Source organism: Centroberyx gerrardi, chromosome 15 (assembly GCF_048128805.1).
Source record: "Centroberyx gerrardi isolate f3 chromosome 15, fCenGer3.hap1.cur.20231027, whole genome shotgun sequence".
Taxonomy (NCBI): Eukaryota; Metazoa; Chordata; class Actinopteri; order Beryciformes; family Berycidae; genus Centroberyx; species Centroberyx gerrardi.
In genome coordinates, this window is record NC_136011.1 from 14766117 (window position 1) to 14791337 (window position 25221).

Genomic DNA, 25221 nt, shown 5'->3' on the forward strand with positions numbered 1-25221 from the left:
CTCTAGATTCCACTCTTAGGAATTCGTTAACAGTTGAAGCCTCTAAGACATATTTGAATGCAATGATTTTTTCTTATTTTCATTACTGCATATCATGTTGGTCTCAGGCAAACAAGTCTGTCTTAAAACCAATTAGGTCACTTCATAAACAAGCCCTGAAAGTCCTGGACAGGAAATCACGACAGTATCATCATTGTGATATACTTGTTAAATATAAAATGTTAAGCTTTGACAACTCAATTTTGTATTCAGATGTCCGTTTAGTGCATAAGATAATCCATAATGCTGCTCCTCCACCGTTGAAGAACTTTGTTCAGCTCCACTCTGAGCACATGAGCAGAGCTTCAAGGTCTGTTTCAAGGGGAGACTGTAGCGTCCCTAAACGAGGCTCTGCCTTTGCACAATCTGCTTTTTCTTTTTTTGGATTTCCATATTTTCTCCCGTGAAGTTAAAAAATTGATTTTAAGTAACCAGTCTTGTCAGCATTAATTTGACATTTTGACGACCTGTTTTTATACCTTTGGATATATGCATGTAATACTTTGATATTTGTATTCTGCTTTGTATTTATTCCTATGAAATGTGCTATTGTGTGTGTGTGTGTGTGTGTGTGTGTGTCTGTGCACATATGCCTGCGTGGATGTCAATAGGTTGTTGGTCCATTTGTAGTGGAGATGATAGGTTTTGCTCTGTGTTTTATTGTTTCTGTTCACCTGCCCAGGGACTACAGATGGAAATTAGCTAGCAGCTAAATCTGGTACAAAGCATCTTCTCTCTTTGTTTGAGATTTATGTATTTTGCACATGGTCCCTGATATAAATAAACTCAATAAACTAAACTAAACTAAATCAATGTCTAAGTGTTAATGCCGTTTTGGTTGCACTAACTATAGCTACTAGTCTGAGGAGGAAGTATAGCATTCCTGCCCAGCACTGTTGGGGGTAACGCTCAGAGTAGTAGTTTTCAATGTATGAAAGCTACCTTGTCTTCCAAAGGTTGGTGTTTTCTTTAGATAACAGCAGATTGTGTGTAAGAGTGAGGACATCACCAGAAGACAGATTTTAAAGGCGTGAGTAAGTTCAAAGTACTCCAATGATTTACTTTCAATAAAGACTAACTAGTTAGTTTCACAAGAAATTTTCCCCAACACTGCTGCCCGGCGTGGCGGAGCTCTCATCCATGGCCTAACTAGAGCGGGGCATCAGTTCCTTTCTACCTAAGAGAAAAAGATGCTGGATACATCAGGAAATCTGCAGCTCACTGAGGCCAAACATGAAAGAATCCCTTACAGACACTAGTAAGGCCCTGAAGCTACAACTCTGCGATCTCAGTCATACCAAGGTAATGACATTACCGAGACACCCTGAATCTCTGTGTGTGTTTTGTGTGTGTGTGTGTGTGTGTGTATGTGTGAGTTGCTGTGGCTAACTGGCACATCTGTGTAAAGTTGAAGAGGAATGATATAGTAGGATTCATAGAGATATTGAGATAAATGGTGAATTCAGGGCGGAATAGCCAAGATCCCTGGAAGTCAGCACTTATTGTTGTTGGACAATCATTCGCCCAAGTGGGAACAGCACAAATGATATATTGTGACACAGACACACACACATAGCGAGAGATGTTTATCATTACGTCTTCAAACCCAGTTAAAATTGCCTATACTGCTTCTGTTAGAAGTATTAAGCCCGCAACCATTGCCAATAACTTTGAATGCCCTCTATTTTTCAGTCTGCTCAATATTTTTTTTTAAGTAATGACATTTTCTCATGTTGCAAGAGGGTTTAAATGACTCACAAAATTCTCAATGAACAGTGTAAATCTCCACCACAATTTCATAACACAAGGACGGTCTGTCAGAGAGGCGGCATCCCAGAGGTCTGACTTTACTGTACTCGCTCAGTAACAAACTTCTCTTTCATCTTACAAACAGTCCAGCCAAAATCAAGCAGAACAAACCCAGAAAGCAGTGCGTGTACATGCATGCGCGTGTGTGTGTGTGTCTGTGTTGGCGTGCCTTTGTGTGTTTGTGTGTAACGGAAAGAGTGGGGTCTGGATATTGTCAAGCTGTCTATCTGATAGAAAAGCCAGTTCTGTGAAGCAGAGAGGCCTGCAGCATCAGTCAGCGTTATGCCTCATTTCTACAGCTCTGCATTCACTCAAACATCCAGATACACACAGGTCTATGTACATTGTGCCTGTATGAACCCACACAAACAATGTTTGCTCCATATTTTACCACCCACATGAACCGGCGCCCTGTCTGATGTTTCCAATGAACACGCAATGTGGATTGTTCAATTAAAGCGGCACTATAGGCAACTTCACACGTTCATCGCATTGAGAGGTAAACATTTTTTACTTTAATACCTGGAAATCATATAATGTGATGTTAGTAAACTGCACACAGCATGCTCATGTTTACCAAGCCGGTCTAACATCGCTTTATATCAAAGGATACTAAAGAGATGAATGAGGCAAAATATCTAACGTTGGTGAGTCAAGCCTTCTCTTTTTTGTATTTCACTCTTAAGTTTACATTTGTGGGTGAAGTGCCCATACCTGATACCAGATTTCCATTTGGGCAAATCTACAGGGTCTCAATTTTATCAGCTTACAGTAAATCACAATTTACTGTAGGCTGATAAAAGAGGTGTACCTCTACATGACGATCTGGCCTAGTGCAGTTATAAATTGAGGATTGTTTTACTTTACTTACTACTACCATTTTATGGTAGTGAGTTTTGGCCAAGTTGCATATAGAATAGCTAATAGTCGCAATATCATAAGTCCTTAATCTTTACAAAGCACTGAGTGGTCAGTATGTTACTATTGTAGCCTATAACCTCACTTGATTGGCAGCCTCCAATCAATGATGGCACTTTAACTTTCTCTGTGCTGTGCCGAATGTTTGCAATGTGATAAATGCAGCGCCAACTGGTTGTAGTCTATTCTTGTGTTTCTGTGCAGCGTTGACTGCTTGCAATGGGACTATACTGTTTTTCTACTTGCAAATGTGGCAGTGTGACTTTAATTTGTGGTGTTTTTCTGCTTGTGGTGTTGTGTTTGTCCAAGATATTCTCTTTCCACTTCTATTCTACTGCAGGCTGTGTCAGGTCATTGTTTTCAACACATTATTTGGATATTGGCTGTGGTGCTGATAGGCTAAGTTACTCTTATGATATTGTTTGCTGGCTCTCTCCATATTGGCTAGTCGAGGATGGATTTGCACTTCATTTGGCCTGAACATCTGCATTATTATTGTTGTTGTTGTTGTTGTTGTTGCGTGTATACAGAACAAGAGAGAGGAGGTCTTAAATGGCCCTGAAGTCCTTAAGCCCCGGGCCCCAGGGCCCCATGCAGGACGCGTTAACGTGGCTCTGGCGGCGGTGGCCCAGCACTATTGTGAAAGACTTTCCTCAAACAATTTAGGCTCCTTCTCACCAAAGCTGACAAATGGATACAGACATACTCAACTTTGTCCCCGCATCCCAATGGTAACAACAATCATTCAGTTTCCCTATACTGTCAATCTCATGAACCTACAAACTATGTAAAGTGTTTCTTTTTTTCCTCAGTACTGTTTGTTTTGGGGAATCAGCTGTGACTTAACATGTATTAATCTAGTCTTCACTTGAGGGAAGTTAACACCTTAACAGCCTAATGGTACCACAGGTATGCAGTGAAAACAAAGCCAAATTCACATTCTTAGTCAGATGCTCTCGTCTTATATATATATTCTTTTATTCGCTATCATTTACGCCTTGGGACGAAAAAAAAATTGGAAGCGCAGAGAGAACTTTGTTTTCTGTCTCTGGTTTTATTCGATCCAGAAATATACTGATTTGCTGCCAGACACAGCTTACTGCCACAGCGAATGTCAGTTTGGATGTTTGGTCCCATCAAAGTCAGTCTGGAACATACAAACACACACACACACACACACACACACACACACACACACACGCACACACAAAGAGACTTGAGCTGAGTTCTGGCTCGCCTTAAAAGCCAAATCAAAACCCAATCCACAAGAGACATCTGCAGACAGGGGAGAAGGCTGTTTAGAGAAATTAATTCTGAACTTTTTTCCTGTTTATGGATACAATATGTTTTTCCATATCTAAAGATGTGTATGTTGCATTCAAGCTTCAAGAACCCTTAGGCGTGTGTGAATGTGTTGTGTGTGTGTCGACATTGTCTGTGTTGATGTGCTCACGAACATGAACATGATCTCAAAATACGGCTCAAAATATGGGCTTACTAGATAAAGACCTTGAGTATATGGTAATAATTTCATATTCTATGGATTAAAAGCATGGGTTTTGAGGGGGGAGGACATGTGGATGAAATGACATCATGTTCATTGCAACGTTTCCATATGTAAGAGCAGAGATGCTGTAATTTTCTCTGTCAGCTGTAACAACTCACATTACATCGACTTGGACAGTATGTAGTGCACGCGTGCGCACACACACACACACACACACACACACACACACAATTTGCATTGTGTACACAGTGGGGAAAGCATTGTAGAAACGCCTCCTCCCAGATAATACATCAATCAAACTGTACTCAACATATTGAGGACAATTAATGATGACAGTGGTTCAGCTCTTATTCAGATGGATTGAAAAGTAATTCAACTTTTATACTCAACACACACCACACACACACACACACACACACACACACACTCACAGACATACACCATGATCCGTTATGAAAGATTCTAAAGTAAACTGCTTAAAAGCCCAAGAAAACCCAACTGCAGTACGTTTTTCATCAACTCCTCAATCATCGTTTTAAGACAAATGTTGAATACCGTCGTTCCTCTCCCCTTCATCTGACCAGCTCCAGTGGTTCGTCCATAGCGGCAGCTAGCAGCTCTCTGCCTTCTGTTTCTCATTGGACCAGTTCCTATACTAACCAGATCCTCTGTGGCCACAGAGAGAGAGACACTGTGACTGAAATAAGATCATCTCTGTGACTGACGTTTCCAATGCAACTTTTTTAAAGATAGTCAAAAGTTTAAGAAAGGACCAAGAGGTATCGACGCAATGCATTTTGATCGTTCATCCATATCGGTCAAAGCCGGACCAGTATACTGTTGTGGTCGCTGTATCGAAAGCTATTAAATGCGGTGGTATGCTATGTTCACATGGCGTATCTGCGACTCATCCTGATGTTAACTTGACACTGCATGTTAGGGTTGTACAGAGGGAGAAATGTGGTTCCAATATTGTCTCAGTCTGTGCTGCTCCACTAGCATGTTGCACAGAACCCAACGCCTCCATGTTTACACACACACATCTCCACATGGACTCTTCTTTCATACAGGGTGGCTCGACTCCAACTAAACCATTCAGGTCAAACCACTTTTGTGTTTTGGAAGAATGCAAGATATGTGGCGGGCACCTGTTTTCAATTCAGTTGGTTGAGGGGGACCAGTGTGTGTGTATGTGTGTGTGTGTGTGTGTGTGTGTGTGTGTGTGTGTGTGTGTGAACAAGAGTGTGAGAGAGAGATTATCTCAATCTGAGAATTTGCTGTGACTAGACTTGCGTGTGGCCCCCTCCTGTGCGCCCGGTGTAAGGAGAGGCAGAGCAAGTCGACAGAGCCAGTGAGTGAGTGGAGTGGTATGTTAACATCTCTGAACACATTGCTCTGGATGTAAAGTGTATCCACTTTCTATTCTCCTGTGTGTGTGTGTGTGTGTGTGTGTGTGTGTGTGTGTGTGTGTGTGTGTGTGTGTGTGAGTGCTGTTCACAGACCTGAGTACATGCCATAGTATAGACATAAAATCAAAGACAGAGAAGTGGACAAAGTAACATCAACTGCCTTTTGCTGGCTTTGGGCCAAATAACTGAAACCACTTGTTGGGGGAACAGAGTGTGAGGGAAATGTGTATGTGGTGTGAGTGGTTTTCACATCTGTTTGGCAATGGATACTATCTATCACTTCCTAATGGAAAAACTACGCCTTTTAAATACTAATCTTAAATTTTTATTTTAAATACTCACTGTGTTTGGCTTGTAAAGGAACAAGGTGTGTGGAAAAGGATTAGTTCCCATGAGAGAAACATCATGATGTCTCTTTTGTTTGTTTGCGTTGTGGAGCTACCTACAAACCACAACCAAAGCACTAACAAGAAAAAGCATTTTACAGTTGTTTCCACTGGCCAAGCCTGTTTATGAATGATCCCTTTATAATAAACCGAAAGTTTATGTCTGTCTAAGGCATGATAGGATCCTAAAACAATGCTGTTTTTCAGTTAACTTGTGTGATCTCATTACGGGACGAGATGTGCAACATCTTGGCACTGTGTAGCCCATTTTACCATTCTAATGGCCAACACTGAGAGGCTAAAGTTATACAGTATATACAAAGTTATTAAATATATACAGATAGGACCTCCAAACCCCCCAAAAGGAATTTGTCTGAGTCTACCTGTAACTCTGTTTATAGATATATGTTACAAAAACAGCCTCAAGTTCAGTTTGAACACTATATTTTCAGCTGTTCTGTGCAGCAGTTCAGTTCTTTAGTGCTGAAAAAACAACAAAAAAAGAAATAATCTGATTACAGTGTCAGAATAATGTAGCTTCTTCAACTCAGAGCCCCAGAAGATAGCGCTGTGAAAGCCACGCCTGACATTTTTACTGCCGGAAATTAGTAACACTGTCACCTCCAAAGAGGCTGGTTGTAAAGCTTCCAGCGCTTATCTGCTTAGCCATCTCCTCACACACCTCTGCTGATGCTGTAATTGAGCACTGATTGCTCTGTAACTGCACAGAAACAAGACTCCTCAGGACAGACAGAGTGAAACAAGAGAGAGATTAGCCCAGGGGTCTGCTGCCCCCGCACCATCAAAGAGTTTGGGCTTAAAACAATGCCTGCAGCTCTTCCCATAAAACACCTGCTTAACCAGCAAACACAGCACAAATTACCTATTAAACCCACAGATAACGCATGCATACTCATCCTAGGCAACTCACTGCTCAACTCAACAAATTCCTCTTTTAACACCTCGGAATTCGTCATGGTCTAAAAATCATATGAGTGGCAAACTAAGCGCAAACATTACATTTGTTTCGGGGCATTTAGAACATCTGCTACATTCCCGGCTCTAGAGGCGTATCTTTGATCCCAGGCCGTGTGATGGATGAGGGTTATGAAGACCAGATCCCAAGCAGGACACCAAAGCAAACACACTGTATCCCAGACTCCCTTTCACTGCTAGAATAATCACTATAATCACAGCAATCATCTCCCACTCTAAAACTATATTCACACACATTACTTACACTAAAGTTAAACTGCAGGTTCTCTCTTCAACTGAATGAGCAGAGCCAGATTAAATAGTTAGAGGATCATCGGCTTGCATTTCATATGTTTTAGTGGTAATTCTACATTTACGATATCAGATGCTGGTCACTGTTAAAGTGGGAAGTTGTTTAAAAACTGAAACCTACTAAGCTGTCTATAGTTATGAAATAACTAGTCATTTGGAAAAATCAGTTGAAATTGCACAGTTTGATTCTCTGATATACAAACATTAGCACAATTTTGCCACTGAATGTGAGACATAAAGAGGTATATAATGTTTACCATTTAATAATAAGTAATCCATAAAATATCCACTAAAATGTAATAAAACATCCGCTGTCAAGTATCTTTGTACTCTTAGTATGAATTGCATATTTTTAATTCACATTACCGTGATGCCATGTAATGAATTCCCCCCAAAGCTTGAGCTGACAATTTGAAACTCCTAATTTAACATGGAGTTCAAGTGAACCAGAGAGCAATTTTCAAGGCTTTAGTTTGGTCAAAGTATAAAATAACTGATACTCATATAACTCATATGTTTTGTTATCACAAAAGTAAAAGAAAGACTCTGGTGCTCTAGGAAACCATGCAAAAGAAACAGCCACAGCACTCTTCCAAGATGTTGGCAGATGTGAGGCCAAACACTGCAGGGGGCACCTGCCTCAGCCAGTCCCAAAATCCAAGAGGTCTTAAGTTTTAAGTCCCATTTGGGTTTATGTAGCAACCCGTTATAAGATGGGAATTGTCCCAGTGCTGTGATGGATATTTCTGCCAGATGTTTCTGGACAAAGGGGATGGGGATTTTTCCAACCATTCACCTCCACAAATATCTCCCAAGGTCTCAAGCCATCATATCATCAGTCTTGTGTTTGCAGAGCTCCTGCTGGTTTTACCCGAGCCAGAAGTGACTTTCTGAGTCTGCTCTTCCTGCTCACACAGTCTGTCACGCACCTGGAGGGTCACAGGTTTTAAAACAGGAATCTCATACAGACCAACCTCACTAATGTGAATCTGGCTGAAATTTGGTGGACAGATAGCCTTTGGCCCAAGGATCAGTTGATTCAATTTTGGTGGTGATCCAGATCTGGGATTTCCACCATTGGACAATTTTCATTTTTTAGCCGTAACTATTATCTTGCATTCATGTACTGGTGGAAAGTCCCACATCCGGTTCTTCCAAGCCGGCCGCTAAACAGCATTGTGGTCACGTGCTATTCTGTCGGAAAAACAAACCAGTGGGACAAACGATAAACAAACACAAACCATTACTGAGGCTGCAGCTTTGAAAGTTAGAGAATTGTTCAGCATTGGCGGAGGTTTGCGCTCTACTGAGTGCCTTCTAGTCTTGTATGTTTTATTACATTTCGGTTAACTAGTCTGTTTGGAGGAGGAAAATCATTGGCACCCTTTGTTGAGAACCTCATAAAAGTACGCCGTTACTGCAGAGTACTGTATAGCCTACATTTCTTTTTCATTTATTATTATTATTTTTTTTTAACTCTGACATGATGCAAACACAACTGACCAATGGAACTCCAGTGTATTGAGGCTCTGAAGGAACGATCCAAGTAAACCATCAACCCACTCCCACTGTGCAAGAAATTACTAATTACAGTGTGGTTCTTCAAATTTCCTCCCAGAGGATAAAAGGGAAATAGGCAGAGGACACTACTACTACTACTGTTATGATTTTAGGTTACAAGTCTCAATACTTGGTTATTCTTTAGTCAACCATAATCCACACTGAGTAAATAATAGCCAACAGTCTGATCCTGATTCAAATTCAAAGGTTTGACAGAACAGTTAAAAGGAATATATGTCACATTTTAAATTAAATTTTTTTTTATTTATTTATTTTATGATCCATCTTTTATGATGATTCTGTACTTGTTGTTTACATTCTACAGCATTTTGGACCCATCTGTACTGGGGTTGTAACAGTGAAAAACATTGTATACATTTTCATATCTCATACATTGCCTCAGGATGTTTGTGGTGAGATGATGCATCACATCACTTGGCCAGGAAGGCATGATGGATGTTTACACAGTGTCGGTTTATATACGTTTTCATTTCTGATGAAGAGCTGGTGCTCAAAACATTGCATCTTAGGTAATAATAAACTACCTGATTGGAGCAAAATAAGTGAGCGGACTAGTAGCGTAGCCAGGATTTTGTAATTGGATGGTTTCATTAAATCTAAGAGCATGAAACAAGGCCACAGGCCAGTAACCAGGTAACCTAAGCAGCAGAAAATTAACAATTAGGCCTAAATAGGTCTGCAGATAGATAGTTAGATAGCAACGAAAAGATACTGCTGTAAGCCAATTTATCAAAATATTTTCATTTGATCATTTCAAATGTTTTTGGGTCAGTATACAGAAAATGTTGTGTCATATCTGGTGAGTAAGATATCAATCGTTAGAACTGGGGCAGGTGTTGGAGGAGGCTCTTTTTTTTTTTTTTTGGATACATTTCTATAGAGAACTTTGTTTAGACATTGGTGCTAGCTAACTACCACACATGAGGCTGAAACAGAGGGGGTTCACACTTTCACGAGTTAAAGAAAGCAATGTTTTATACTGTTTGTAGTTATTTTGTGTTTTTCATCAGTCATTGGCTGATCAAAAGTGAAGGTCAAGCTCTATTGGTCAAAAGTTTGTTTTGCATCTTGTGTAGAAATACAATGATTTGATTCACTATCGGAGTCCTTTTCACCATGCAATTTCCAAAATGTAAGGAAAATGGATGGCAAATTGCCATCTTTGCCAAAGCATGCCTACGCACCTGGTGCAGAATATTCTTTTGGAAAGTATATATGATTAATAACTCAAAGTCACAAATATTAACCTCCACAGCAGCTTGCTAACAACTACACATAGGAAGAGAAGAAAAAATGACACTTGGTAAAGTTGGAACAAAAACAGAAGACATATCACTTGTTCAACGGTACAACAGTATCATCTGCAACATTATCCTTGTGCTAGGTCAGCAGTATTGAAGCTGTTGTACAGCAGTTCTTGACGTGGCTCTGTTCCCAGCTCTTTTCTGGACCGGGCTGATTATGAAGCTAATGGAGCTCACCAAGCAGGGAGCGAGCAGTGTTGGGCCAGGCTATTAGCTGTGCGAGTAGGGCATGCTGGCTGTGTCAGACCGCTGGTTTCCTGCTCTGCCAGGGAGAGGACCGGGCCAGACCCAGTCAGCCAAACATCTGCTCCTGGTTAGAGGTGTCGGCTCCTGCCATTCACAGCAGAGGTTCAAAACCTCAGGGAAAGGTTTCACTTGGCCTCTTCTTGCCTGGGCCACTGAAAGCAGTCCCCTCCGCTCCCTAAGGGGATGCAGGTCTCAGGAAAATACCACCGAAAATTCAATTCCACTTTTCCTTTCCGTGCTTCACTTCTCTGACCGAGGCAAATTTCATTACACACTTATGAACTCATAAAATTCCTTCAATAACATAGCGCTGTATCCCGTAGACCGAAGTTCCTTCAGAATCAAACAGCAGTGGGAGTGCAGGGCTTGGAGGGCAGATTCAAGGGTAAAGTGTCTAAACCTCATGAGCCCAGGTCATGAGTCAAGCTAAGTCTTATCTATCTATCTATCTATCTATCTATCTATCTATCTATCTATCTATTTCATTCATTCATTCATCATGCTAAGATAAACTTGAATTCAAAACAGACTCTGGTCATTGTTAGCTGATACAAATCAAATCTTAACTTAAACTGCAATTGCATGTATGGAATTATATCACAGTTCAGTAGTATATCAAATACATCTCAGTTGTCTTGTGCTGCCTAAGCAAAAAAGGCTGTAAAAAAGTTTATATATTTTCTGCCTGTAATCTTGTGACCATACATCATCCAGCATCTAATTAAATCTCCGAATAAAATCCCAAAGCGCCAATTACTGGATACGCAAGCCAATTAACAACAACAGAAACAAAGACAGACTTTGGCAAAGAAAAAGAAAACAATTTGGTCACACGTCTAACATTAAGCCTCTATTACCCCTCTAATGAGCCAATAAACTTTTCAGAGGTGACTGATCTTAGGATGTAGCCAAACCACTATCTGTTGTTGGTCTTAGTAAAAGTAGGTTACTATCCTCACAGCCAAACCTAAACTGTGTTCCATATGTGTCCATCCAGGCTTCTGGCACATTCTTTAGATTTATAAACAAACAAATAGCCAGGCTCTGACAGAAATGTGGGCTCTGACTGAAAGAGACTGTTCTTCAAAGCTCCATCTGACCAAAAAACACACAGCCCATGGTGCCTCTGCATCATTACCCCAAGTGGAGTTTACAACCCAGGCAGGTTTTCTTTCACTAGAAAACAAGGGTAAACAAAAAAACTCAGTGCAATCCAAACAGGATATCAGCCCCTTATCTGGCATGTAGATAGACACATCAGATCAAAGGTTTAATGAGCTAGAAGGTGAGCAAGAAGGGAAATTCATGAGCCTAAAAAGCCTAAAAACTGCTTTATTTCTTCCCATGCTGATGCTGCTGTTCTTTCCGTTAGTGCATGATCTTGAAAATTCATGAACAAGACTTTGAGAAATACTGTGGTTATTTCATTAATGTTTGCCAAAGTTCAGACGTTCCTTCAAGTCATTTGTACGGTTGAGGAAAGTGTGTTGACAATGATCTAAACGAATGCAGACAAACACTTCACTCTGTGTGGCCGTTTTTATTTAAATGTATTTATAGGTTTTATTTATAGTTTCTTTTTTTTTAAGTGAAGCGTTTTGGGGCCTTCAAGATCATCTATGATTTTTTTTGCAATTTTAATTTTGATTTGTTTTTAACAAGCAACAGCCAGATGTTTTTAGAGCTCTTCAGTCACCATCTTACACACGGTGTAATTAGGAAGTAGCTTCTTCACGTATCCCTCTGAGGCACATTCATGTCCACATGTCACCAGGGGGTCAGAGGTCAGGAGCAGCCAGGAGCGCTGCCTCCGGAGCAGGTAGGGGCTCAGTCTCTTGCTCAACCCTTCAACAAGGGCGGACACATGTTTTCTCAATTATTAGTAGTATTTTTTTTGTCTTCTCGTAGAGAATGTGGCGGAAATCTTACTGTTTAATGGAATGGGTCACAACTTCATCGTATCTAAATATATTAATAACAATATTACAACATGAATGTACCAGGAACCACAACGATATAATTAATTAAACCTCGGCATGTGCACTAAATTAATGATGGAAGGAAAATAATATGCAACATGAGCTACTCCTTTTTCCATGAGTGGGTGTCAGTGGTAACCAGAAATTGACACAACAAATTTTAAAGTCAGTGGCTCGTGAAAGGTTTTTGGAAACACCCTCGATATCGAAGATGTTTTCTTAAGAGAACTCTAAAGATATAATTTGCGCTATGAGGCCTTTGGGAAGTCTAACAAGTGTGAAACCGCTGAACCCCGAGCACTGACAGGCTCGCCCAGTGATCCGACCTTGAAGGCACAGTTTTACTCCGCAGGTGTCAGATGGACCTTTGGGAGGGAGCAGCGCTAAAATGCCGGCGCTGGAATGTTAAAAAAGAGCTTGGATTGAGAGAAAGTCTGCTAAACCACACAGAAAACCATCTTTGTTGGTCTTATATAGGGGGGAAATGTACTGAGTTGGGTGTTTTATTGTTCTTTCTATACTTCCTTTGCTGTATTCCCCCCCTCCCTTCTTTTTTCATCCCTCTGTTGCTGTCATTTCACTTCTCACTCCCTCCATTCCACCTTTCCTTCCTCTCCTTCCCTCTCTCCTAATCCATCTTTGTTCCCTCTTCCCCTCGTTTTCTCATTTTGAGGCCAGAGAGAGCTGCTCTGTGAATCTCCAGCGCAGCAGGACACCGAGGAGTGATAGATGGCCTCTGACAAGGTCCAACACAATCCAAGCAGACATATGCTCAGAGAGAATAAAAACAGAATTAAAGAGGATTCACAAGTGGCCAAAGCAGAAACATGCCAAACTCTTATGCAAGCTACATTTTTTGGGAGTTTAATATATGGGGCTTGAGCAGAGGAGGACCCAGAGAGATTGATGTCCCCTGTGGTGCAGCATGAACACTAGCTGGCAGGCTGTGGAAGGCAGTTCCTCAGTTGCGTAGGTGAACTTACACATCCAGGCAAAGGATTTGAAACAATCTATTTATTCTCTTTCAGCAGGAAACAGTTTTAAAATATTGATTCTGTTGTTGATGTGTGCTCAAGTGAGCGTAGGGGCTGTTGATATTCATTTGGCTTGACAGACACTAGGAGAGTTAATGTGTAATTGAAAACCACAGATAGAAAGCTCAACAGAGGCATCCAGTCCAGGCACATGGACGCAGCAATAGCACAAAGCCAGATGAGGAGGGTGAAGAGAAGAGGAAGGATGCTATCTATTTATCTCCATAATCTCGAGCATACTGAACACACGGATCAAGCTCAGATCTATTTTGAAATGAAGCCGAAGAGTTGAGGGAATGCGCACTCACGCGCACACGTAGGCACGCACACACACACACACAAGAAGAAATATATACAAACACACACAAACATTTGTGTGACTCTAATGAGTGTGTTTAATTCCAGTGTAAGTAGTTGAAAGAAGAGGACATTAGTGTAGCGTTCTTAAACACCGGGTCAAATCACCTCCCTAAACATTGGTTACAGCTTCCTAGCCCTTACTTCCAGTCATGCTTTACACATACACACACGCACATACATATGCGCATACACACACACACACCACATAAGGCAATCTCATAAATAACGCCTGACAGCCTGAGAGTCAAATTAAGGAAATAAAATGTGTCTCGCTGGTAATGAAGGAGGCATGTTTCCCCTCAGGATAACAACTTCATCTGGACCCATACAGAGCTGACACACACACACACACACACACATACACACACACACACACACACACACACAGGCACACACACACACACACACACACACACACACACAGGCACACACACACACACACACACACACACACAGGTACTGGCATTCTTGCTACATGTCCATCCCGTTGGTAAAAGCTGGTGTAGACAAGAATACAGTGCCATGATTTGAAATTTGACACAAAACGTATGTTTTCTAGAGTTCTGAGAAAAAAAAAATGTGGAGGTTGGGGGTTATGCCAAACGATCACAGGAGAGGAAGGAGTGCTTTCAAACATTTCCCATGCATGAGGCTATTAAAATGACATTCGTTTGCAGGTTGCTGGCACTTGTCTCAGGGCATATTGCAAACACATGGAATTACATGTTATGTCCATTCGTGACTTAAACACTCTAGGTATTCCTCCGACCAAGGAAAAACAGAAACTTGTGGATGTGTGTAGGCCATGTGGAAAGAGTAAAGGAAAAAATAAAACAGGCAATGGCAATCAAGAGCTTGTCATGCTGAGCTTGTATCATTGCTGATGATTGTAAACTGACAGGTGAGACTGAAAAAAATCAGCCTATCATAAATTCAATTTATCCAAAATGCAAAGGTAGGTAATAATGCCAACGTGTATGTGTTCACTTTCTGAGCGAGCCTCAAGCCCTGTAGATATTGCTTCCATGAGTGAAACTTTAGTGGTTACAGTGGCGTGCCGCAAGGCTCAATTCTTGGTCCAAACCTCTTTTCACTGTACATGCCCCCCCTTGGCCAAATACGCAGTAAGCAGAATGTTTCATTTCACTGCTATGCTGATGACACCCAGCTATATCTGCTGTTAAAACCCAATGATCCAAACTCAATGTCAGTAAACATGAAATAATTATATTTGGTCAACAAACAAACAATGATCTGACATTTGAAGATCAGGTTAAAAGGGTAGTATCTTCCTGTTTGTGTCAATTGAGAAATATCTGAAAAATGAAGTGAACGAAGTTTTAATCCTCTGCCAATTTGGAAGTCACTGATTATTTCATATCGTCTCCCTTTACACCTCCTGCCTCAGTCGGAAGTCAATATCACATCTTCACCTTGTACAGAATGCAGCAGCTAGGATTTTAACTGGTGCTAAACAAAGAGCCCATATCATCCCAATGTTAGCATCTTTAACCTGGTCAGGTTTAGAACTGATTTGAAGACTAGGTATGCATCCTAGCTCTACTACCAACCCTTTAACCCCTTATGAACCCGACCGCAGCCTGAGGTCTGGCCGGGCTCCTCTGATGTTTCCTCAGTCTAGACTCAAGACCAGACTGGCTGTTCACCATCAGGGCTCTTGGATTGTGGAACAATGATCTATAGCCAACCTGAGGAACTCAGGCTGGCTTTAGATCAGTATCGTCTTTTAAATCTCTGCTCAGAGATCTCAACACTCATAAATGGCTTTGATGTGGTAATTTATCTTATTTGTCTTTTATATGTTTTTTTAAATTTCTTTTGTGCCTAGTTTAATTTATTTTCATTACTTATTTTGTGTTGTTTCTTCTGTTTTTATGTGAAGCACTTTGTAAACTCTGTTTTTAGATGGGCTATTAAAAATAAAATTGGCTATTATTATTGTTCTATATTATGATAGATTGAGAACAGATTGACAACGGGTATTGCAAAGGGCTAAATGTTAATCCTGTTAGTGTTTTGACTCTAAATGATCATTAAAATGCCATTCAAGTTCTCTAAATCAAAAACCACAATTAAAAACAAAAAATACATTTGAATTTTAGTATTTATGGAGCAATTTTTTTTTTTTAATTAATTAAGCATTTTCATCAAAATGCTAAAATAAGGCTTCTCCAGCTATCCTCCATTAAATCACATTACATTACAAACTCTTAATATATCAGTAACATACCATATTTTAATATATCAGTTAAATTTTAGTATGCTAATAATTGTAATTATTATAAAAAATAATAGCTTATATTGTTTTCTTTTAGAAATATGCTATGATACAAACATGATTTAAGACACAATTTGGCTGAAAAAATGCACAATAAGGTGCCATGGTGGTTGTGAGGATAAATGCAGAAATCCTAGAAAACCATTCATATATTACACTGAAACCTAACTGCTAGTAATTTTAGTTTGCAGAGATGGTTTTGAATAAAAACCACACAGCAAATCAGCACATCATGCACCATGCACACAGTTAATGAGACTAGAGGGAAACAATAGTTCAATAAAGTGATGAAAAGAGTGACTCACCAGTGCAAAACATTAAGTTTTTATACAGGCATAAGGCACTACATTATTTAATGTGCAAATTAAGCAATCTAATTGCAGTGGTGATAAATTAATCCCTCTTCTTTTACTTGAGTTTTGGCGCTCTTATAGCAGCCAGAGGGCGTCAGCTCAAACTGCCCGACCCAGAGAGCGACATCGCTCTTCCTCACCACATGCCAAGAGCTCAGCTAGTTGTGCCTGATTCATGCCAGCAGCATCACGGCTAGTGTGTTTTTATTGTATTATTCTCAGTCTGTTGTTTACTGGCATTATTTCATAGTTGAACTGAAAATAGTTTAGTTTAATTTAGTTTAACAGTGATAAAATGTAGAAGCAAAGTGACTAAAAGTGCTAAACTAAAATGAGATGAGAAAAAAACAGAAAAAAAGAGATGTGATTACTAATTTCTGCAGGTGAGATGAAAAACAATCCATGGATATTATTTAAAAAAAAAAAACATCTCACCTCAAAACAAACATTTCACAGATATTGCTTCATTTGTATATTTCAAAGAACCAATCTGCAAGGTAAAGTTCCATTATGAGAGGAGGAAAGGAAAGGTTTTTTTTATTTATTTTTTTTACTGTGTAGACAATTCACATTTCAGAAAGAAAAGTTTATCAGATCTATAGTTCTGAATTGTGCAACTCTGATGGGCGTTAGTTGGTGCTCCACCACATTATGTCTCTTTTATGCATAATTTGTTTGTGTAAAAGACATTTTTAGGACACTGTGTGGTCTGCTAACACCGGCAATATGAGTTTCGACTCCCTTCAGTTGCTGGCAGTCCAGACAGGCTAGCCATAGTGTGTAAAAACATACAAATGAACCTTTAATGTTCTTTGTTCAACGCCTGGTCTATCCAAGATCCACAACTGGCAGTTCATACCCAATAACATCATTATGGATATCAGAGAATCAAACCAGATTATATTCATTCTCCAGCTGTCACGGCAACTAACCATGCTGCAGTGTTACAGTGTGAAACTTGGCAGGAAAGAATCTCACAAATCTGCATCCAGTACTGAGCTGGAGATGGATTGGGTACCGAAGCAGCTACAGCACCAAAAGTTAAAATCCATCAGATTTCATACCTCCCTCATGGCCTTTTGTGTGTGTGTGTGTGTGTGTGTGTGTGTGTGTGTATGTGCATGTGTATTTACTTAGGAAATTTAAAACAAAGTGATAAGACAAAGGCTGGAGCAACAATACTTTTATACAAAAGCAGTTTAAACAACATGAGATCCAGAAGAGAGTGGATAAAAGGCTGGGAGGAGTCATATAGCAGAACTAATAGGAAGGATGAAGCAGCATGTTTCCCACTATTGCAAGAAAATGTGTTTTGATTTTCAAATGAGTAAAAACAGAAAGTTAACTAGAGCCCCTCTGACTATAGACAGCTGTGCCAACTTGTTTTGATGAAAACATTTTCAAGCCATTCACAGATGTTCAGTAAATTCCCCTTTCAGTGTCTGCTCCTCATATTTGTGTTTCCAGATTTTCAAACTCCTGCCTTACGTTCCCATTAGTGGCTTAGTTTTAGCCACTAAATGCATTTTGTCAACGACACGATTTATAACAAGAGTGACATAAATAGTATTTTATCTATTATGCTATTGTGTGTGCCATTATATTGCATGGGTATTGCTTCAAGTGTCTTATGTCTTTCTATATTGTCATTCTTCTCATGTTTCCTTTAGATGGAGCCCTGCAGATCTCACAGTGTGGGCCTTCTGCCTGTGGCTGCTATACTCCTGTGTTAGTTCAAAGAGAATGTTTTAGGTATTAGAGTCTGATAGTCACAGCAGTGTTTACCTATAGGCCTAACAATTGATTAGACTTTGTAAACGTTTGTGCCACTTGATACTATGTGAGCTCAGACTAAGAAACAGAAGGCGAGAGAGAGAGGTAGAATGAGAGAGAGAGAGAGAGATAGAATGAGAGATCGCACATACACGTGTGTGCATGACGTCAGGCTACATACCATCTGCCTACAGATCAGCCAGTTACACCGCTGCTCATGAAGCCAACTTTTGACTCATTTAACATTAAAAACAATGCTATCTCTCCCTTCATTTTGTTCCAAAACTCTTGAGTGTGTTGCCTCTAACCAATACTTAGAATATCAAACAAAGACAGCTTACACAGCCTGGCTTCAAACCAACCTACCGCCCTCCTCTGTCGGCTGTTTCGCTATCCACTGTCCTCCTTATACACCTAGTTGTTGGATTCAAAAAAGTCTCCTAAAAACTCACTGACAGGTTGATTTCTGAATTGTGTGCAGTGTAATTTGGTATACTATTTAGGAAACTAGGATTTAAAGGGAAGTACCACTCCAATTTAGAATTCAATATGTTATTCCTTTGGTGTAGGATAGTCCATTCAGTATTTGTGAACATGAGCAGTCAAGACAATGAATGGAGGGCTTTTGTATACCTATTAAAATGTTTGTTTCAGTTTCAGAAATGATCTTAGAAACTAAGAGGTAAGAGGTAAAGGCATTTATTCCTACATGTCCGGCTGACATATCCACATGGGTGTCCACCTTTTCAGGCTTCAAGACTCACTTGCGGTTCTCCGCTGGCAAAATCCTAACCACCTTAAAGGCTTTCCATCACCACTGACGACAAGATGGTGACCCTCCTCCGGACGGACAAGAATATCAGCGTGACTCAAGACAACTCACATTCTAGCCTGAGCCTAATGCTATAGATCTGCACTTTACAAGGTGTGCCTTCTTCTTTTCTCCAGGAACTCCACTCTGGTCCATGTTTAAATCCTGGTTATTTCCCAACTCTACTCGGCCACTGCAGCTCATCCAGAATGCTTTTCTTCCCAACTTCCCTCCCCACTATTGACTCACTGTATCTGCAAGTGTCCAAAATTCAAAAACCTGGTCCCACAAACAATGATTCAAGGCAACCTCACCATCCAGACTATGGTTCGACCACAAACCCCAGATTAGAACCAGTTCCTTGCAGCTACCATTTCCATCTCTTATCCTTTCCTAGTTATTCGTCTTATATTTTATTCATTGTCTCTTGCTTTATTCCAAGGCTATTTCCAATGAAACATAAGCAGCAAGTTATTCTTCTGTTTCTTATTTTACATCAGTCTGTAGGAGCTCCAGCTCACCTAAAATATGTTAAAAGTAATGTATTGGTGCATACATATGTCTCTACATATTTCTCCTACCATATAACATTCTGTCAACATAATGTTCTGGTCGCAGGTATTCCCATCTGTATGCAAGCTTCAGACACATAAACACACTCTGACAAACACTGATTCTCTCACTCTTACAGCTGAACTCACTACATTTGTTTTTCAGTTGTGCACATGTGTTGCTGTCCTTCTCCGCTGAAATGTCTAGAAAGAAACGTCTCAAAGACCAATACTTGATGGTTTGTATAGAAATAGCAAAACAAGATCTCACAAAACTTAAAATGTACACGTCTAATTAAAGTCTAGGGCAGTCCAATCAGTATTTTTTAACATGAACAGTTTTCTCCCAAAGCCAAAACCAAGAGTAAAGCTCAAACTCGAGTAGAAAGTTCAAACATGTGATGCCATCAGTTATAAAGTCTTGAGCATCTCCAAAGAGAATGAATTGGCAAAGATGGTAGAGTGATTGGGAGAGCACCCAGGGGATTTTCTGGGCATTAAGGTACATTCTTCATTTCTGGTTCAGAACTGACAACACTATGAAAACTCAAACAAGCGTTATGAGTCCAAAAACAAGTCTCCAATTCATTGTCTCATGAGTGGCTCCGGGCCTTATAACGGATGACATCCTAAGTTTGAATCTTGGTTCTCCGGTTTCTCTGCTTTGGGAAGATTTTTCTTTTTGTTCGTGTTCACAAATATTGATCGGTCTGTCTTAGACCATAAGAATAACATAATATAGGAATTCCTAAATTGAGTGGTGTTTATCCTTTAAGCCTTAAACACACGGATTAGGCCTTTGAGGTCACAAGTTGAACGGACTGACGGCCTCATTCTCTGAAGTGTCAAATAAACACAGGACTTTCACATGAAGTCACAATATACACAGCTAAGCTAACAGTAAACATGAGAGAGAAAAAGAGAGGGAGAGGTGTTGGAGCTGCAGAGAAGAGGGAGCAGGGGAACTGATGGAGAGAGGAGGAAGAGAGGGGAGAAATGAAGAACTGATCCCCCTGTGATGAAGGCAAACTCCTGGGGAGAGACATTGGATGAGGGTGACCATGACCTCTGCCTTGTCTGAGCTTGGGGTATTTTCTCAGCGTAATTCCCCCGCTGCGTGTGTGTGCATGTGTGTGTGCGTGCGTGTGCGTGTGAGTGTGTGTTGGCTCGGAGTGGCCCCATTATTGATAGCTCTAACAAGCCTGGGTCAAGGGTCAGACAGTGGTGAGTGGAAAAGGATGGAGTGAGACTGTTAAAGGACCTTTAAACACCACCTGCTTTCACAAACACACACACACACACACACACACATACACACACATGCACGCACACACACATACACACACACGCACGCACACACACATACACACACATGCACACGCGCACACACACAGAGTAGGTCTAGGCTGATTGTTACCAGACCCTATTTAAACACCTCCCCAGTGCCTCTGTAGCCCTATTACTCTCTCCATCTCTCAGAGATGAGAGGTCCATGCACAGATCCAGGTTTCTACAGTATGCAACATGCATACGCAACATGCTTAGAGTTCTTTTGAAAGGACTGAAGTTCAACTGAGTATAATACTGAGGCCATTATTTAAACACACATCCAGAGCCACACTAGTCTTCCATGTCTCTATCAGCATTATTAATGCTTATTTTGGTTAGTTATTTGCCCTCTAAAACATCCAGTATGTGTTAAATTCTATTGGTAATAACTTTTCATTTCCTTTCATGTACATTTTGCAGGACAGAATGAAAACAGCAGCACCACCTTTACAAACAATCTTTGATAAATTTCCCTCAGACTTTTCTGGAACATTTCCCAAGGGCGGCCCTGGAGGTTGTGTCTGTGCTTTGAGATGAAGAATGGGGGTTTTCTGTGAGAACACTGCACAGTAAATCGGCTTTAGGTAAATAAAGTCCCTCTGCTTGGCTTCGTCTCCCCTCCCCGCCATCTAGCCTGATAACAACTATGGCACCTGCTCAAAAACAGCATGCCGCCACGCTCTGTCTCACAACTCTACTCCTGCCCCTTAATAGGAACCATGACACCAGGAGCCAGCATTTAGGAAGACAGAGCCCTCCGCAGGGTCATAATCAATCAACTCAGGGATGCACAAATGTCTAGCATCTGGGAAAAATAACATTCATTGGTTCTTTAGCAGAAATATGTTATTGCACCATTTAAACTGTATATTTCATCATTGTTTCCACCTGGAAAATAATTTTTAATATTAAAATTTCAGGCATTTAGCCACCCCTCCTGTCCAGAGCAATTTACAATCAGTGCAACAGTAGAATAAGCTTAAAGGCCCTATGTGTAGACTTTTAACATCAATAAATTATTACTACATTCATTTGGAGACATTAGTATAATTACTGTAAACAAACGAGATCATCACTGAGAACATTGGCAGCCTCTGCCCAGGGACATCTGGGAGATATGCGAGGCCCAGTGCGAAGTTGGCACCATGCACATGTACTGCTGACAGATATTGAGCCATAGAATACTAGTTAGGCTACTAGTATTTAGATTAGTTTACAACCATGTTTATATTAGGATTTATGATTTATAAAGCAGTCATACCCCACACTGAATAATGCCACGCTATCATTGACATGAATCCAGTTACGGTATGTTACTCACCAAATAGAGCAGCAGAATTATGTGAGAATTTTCCTCCTGGCTTTCCTTGCAGCAAACTCAGAAATAATGTCTGTGTAATCCAATTTGGATACAATGTCCTTTTCAATTGAGAGGATGGCAACCGTGACGGCTACTGTTACCCTCCTCTGCCTCCGCATCATCATCACCTCTCCCGAAGATCTGGGCCGCAACAATCCCTGGCTGCGCCTGTAGTGCCAGCTTCTCCCCGGCTGACGCTAGTGCTAGCTTCTCACCATGTAGCGTTAGCTTCATCGCCGTCTTTGCTAACGTCTTAGACTCGGAGGCCGCCTCGCTGGTTTTTGTAGGAAATTTCTCAAAGGAACCTCTCAGCGAGGCCCTGAACTCTTCCTTTCCTTTACTCTTTTTTATTTTTTTTAGCCCCTGACTCAAATTCCTTCCCTCTGTCTTGTTCTCTCATCATTTTAGCACCCGCAATTGCACCACACAAATACACCATGTGTCAAATGTGCCCAAAAAACAGACGTATCATGTAAGGTCACATATAAAAAAAAACAATTCTACAAATCTATCTAATGTCGTCACATAGGCTTTATGCTAAAAATCACCATTATGCTAAATTGTAGTCCTATATGATTGATATTAATAAATATGATTATTACATGTGTGAACATTTATACATTTATTAAAGGGAAAAAGAGAGAGAGATTCCCAGTCTGGCGTGAGGCCCCCTAAAGCGCGACCGCACTCTTCACGCGCCCGAGCAGCGGCCTTGTCTCTACTGGCCTCTACACTGCATTTTACATTGTGTGCCACCAGGTCGGATTTGGCGGGAAATCTGCACTAGTAGCCTACTATACCACTGGTGTGAGATAGAGACTACCAATTGTCTCGTTAATTATACCAAGATAATGCTACATATAGCATATTTAAATTTCTACAGCACTAAAATTACACGCAACCAACAAAGAGTGAAGGGCTTTAGTGCACTTCCAGTCGCACCAAGACAAAACTAATGACAGGCTGCTATACTAGGTGACTCCTGAACTTGTGAACTGGCCCTCTACTGCCTTTCGGTATGTCCAAATTGTTCTCCTCCATATTTCCCTACTTTGATAGATGCAAGAAGGGCATGTTTTGATGGCTGCCCTTGAGACTAGTTGAGAATACACAGCCGATACATAGTGTGCATATCCTCCTTTATAATTCATACGGCAACACAGACAGGGTCATTTCATTCCAGGAAAGCAAGACCTTTTGAAAATGTGGAAAACACATAGCAGAGCCACTCGTGCAAGTCCACTGATGCTGCATATATAATGAACTGACTTATTGGTGACACATTCACCTGGATTCACCACAAGTGGAATTGGAATATTTGCATACATTCTTTAATGTCTAAAATTTCAGTGTTTCTCTGGATCTACAATTACCTCATTGCAGTGTACATTCCCATGTCTGACCTTGTAACTATTTAAAGGGGAAATAAGTAAGATTTTTACTGCCCCATAGCACAAAATTACCATGATATATATGTGGGGGGTTGATATGGTTGTTGATCAAAACCAATGACTCAACCATTACTTCACCAGGAGCTGAGATTTCTTTCAAAACTCACTTGCTGGCCCGTACTCTGTTTTGGAACAAAAACTCCCACCCAAGACACTTAAGGCGACGGGAGGTGGGGGCGGAGCCTGTACCACAGACTTGTGTAAGAGGAGATATGGTTCTATCAATGTTTTAATTTCTACTGGTCGCCAATAGAGGTCAATAAGATTATTCAATGTCCCTTTAAAAAAGCATTTTTTTCTCTTCGTTTCCCCAATACATTAAAAATGTTATTTGTGGTAAGTTCTGGAGACTCCATTCTGTAGCTTAATCATCTTCTTGATTATCTTAACAATACTTTTAATTGAGAGGGCTATGCTCAGTCGTATAAAAGCCACACAGTCGATGGTAATCGATCAATTCTGGTCACACAGTCACTCTTTTTATGGACTTCACTGAGCCAAGCATAGTTTTATGGCTGATTCATTACCGATTGCAGTTATTTCACCAGGCAAAAAATTCAGTTTTTTTTTATAGAGTTCCTAGTTTCCACACTAGTCAATGACAGAAATAGATAAGAAATGCAGCCCACCCAAAGGCAAGACTCCAGAGTTCCTTCTGCGGTCAGGTTGAGTTAACTGTAACCAGTGAAAATGTCAGTGCTCTGTTTACTAGCCTCTGCTGCTGCACCCCTCTATCCATCCCCACATTCCTTCTTTACAAATTACATTTGTCATTCTGAAAGCTGATGGTTTACATTGGCATGCTTTGAACCTTGTGTGCGTGCATGTATGTGTGTGTGCGTGTGTGTGTGTGCACGTGCAGTGTGCATGACCCACACTGTGCATACCGTGTTATGTCAACTGTGGGGATATACGCTTGTTTAAGTTTAGGGTATGAGCACACGCCAAAACAGACCTAATTTCACAAATTGTGATTCGTGTGTGCGTGTGTGTGTTCGTGTGTGTGTGCGTGTGTGTGTGTGTGTGTGTGTGTGTGTGTGTGTGTGATCTCCTACCTGTTATTGTGATGTTGCTGTAGATGTTGGAGAGTTGCTCTTTGAGCAGGACGAGCTGCATGGTGGCAGCCTTCTCTCTCTGCAGCTCCAGCATCATGTCAGGATGGTTGGCCAGCTTGCAGCCCTTCTGCTTGTCCAGAGCGATGTCACTGCGCACAATGTCTGCAGGACGGCACAGATGAGACCATGAGCAAACTTTCAATCAAAAATCATAGGAGTACCTTTTAAGTGAAGACTATCTGAAATTATATTTTTGCTGATGCATTGTTATGGGCAACATATTTCAATTTGTACACTGTTATGTTCTTTCCTTCATCAAGATTTAATACAAAGCACAAATTAGAAACACCTGGTCAATTTTTATTTTTATTTTTTCAATT

The 25221-nt window shown here is 40.6% G+C and overlaps 1 protein-coding gene across 1 annotated transcript in view; it reads right to left on the reverse strand.

Annotated features, from left to right (window-relative positions):
• The window catches only part of hpse2 (heparanase 2), a 54094-nt gene that overhangs the window by 25702 nt on the left and 3171 nt on the right, over window positions 1–25221 (reverse strand). Inside the window, exon 3 of the mRNA XM_071904493.2 lies at window positions 24842–25003. Coding sequence (XP_071760594.1) covers window positions 24842–25003 — 162 coding nt within the window. The remainder of the gene's footprint in view (window positions 1–24841; window positions 25004–25221) is intronic.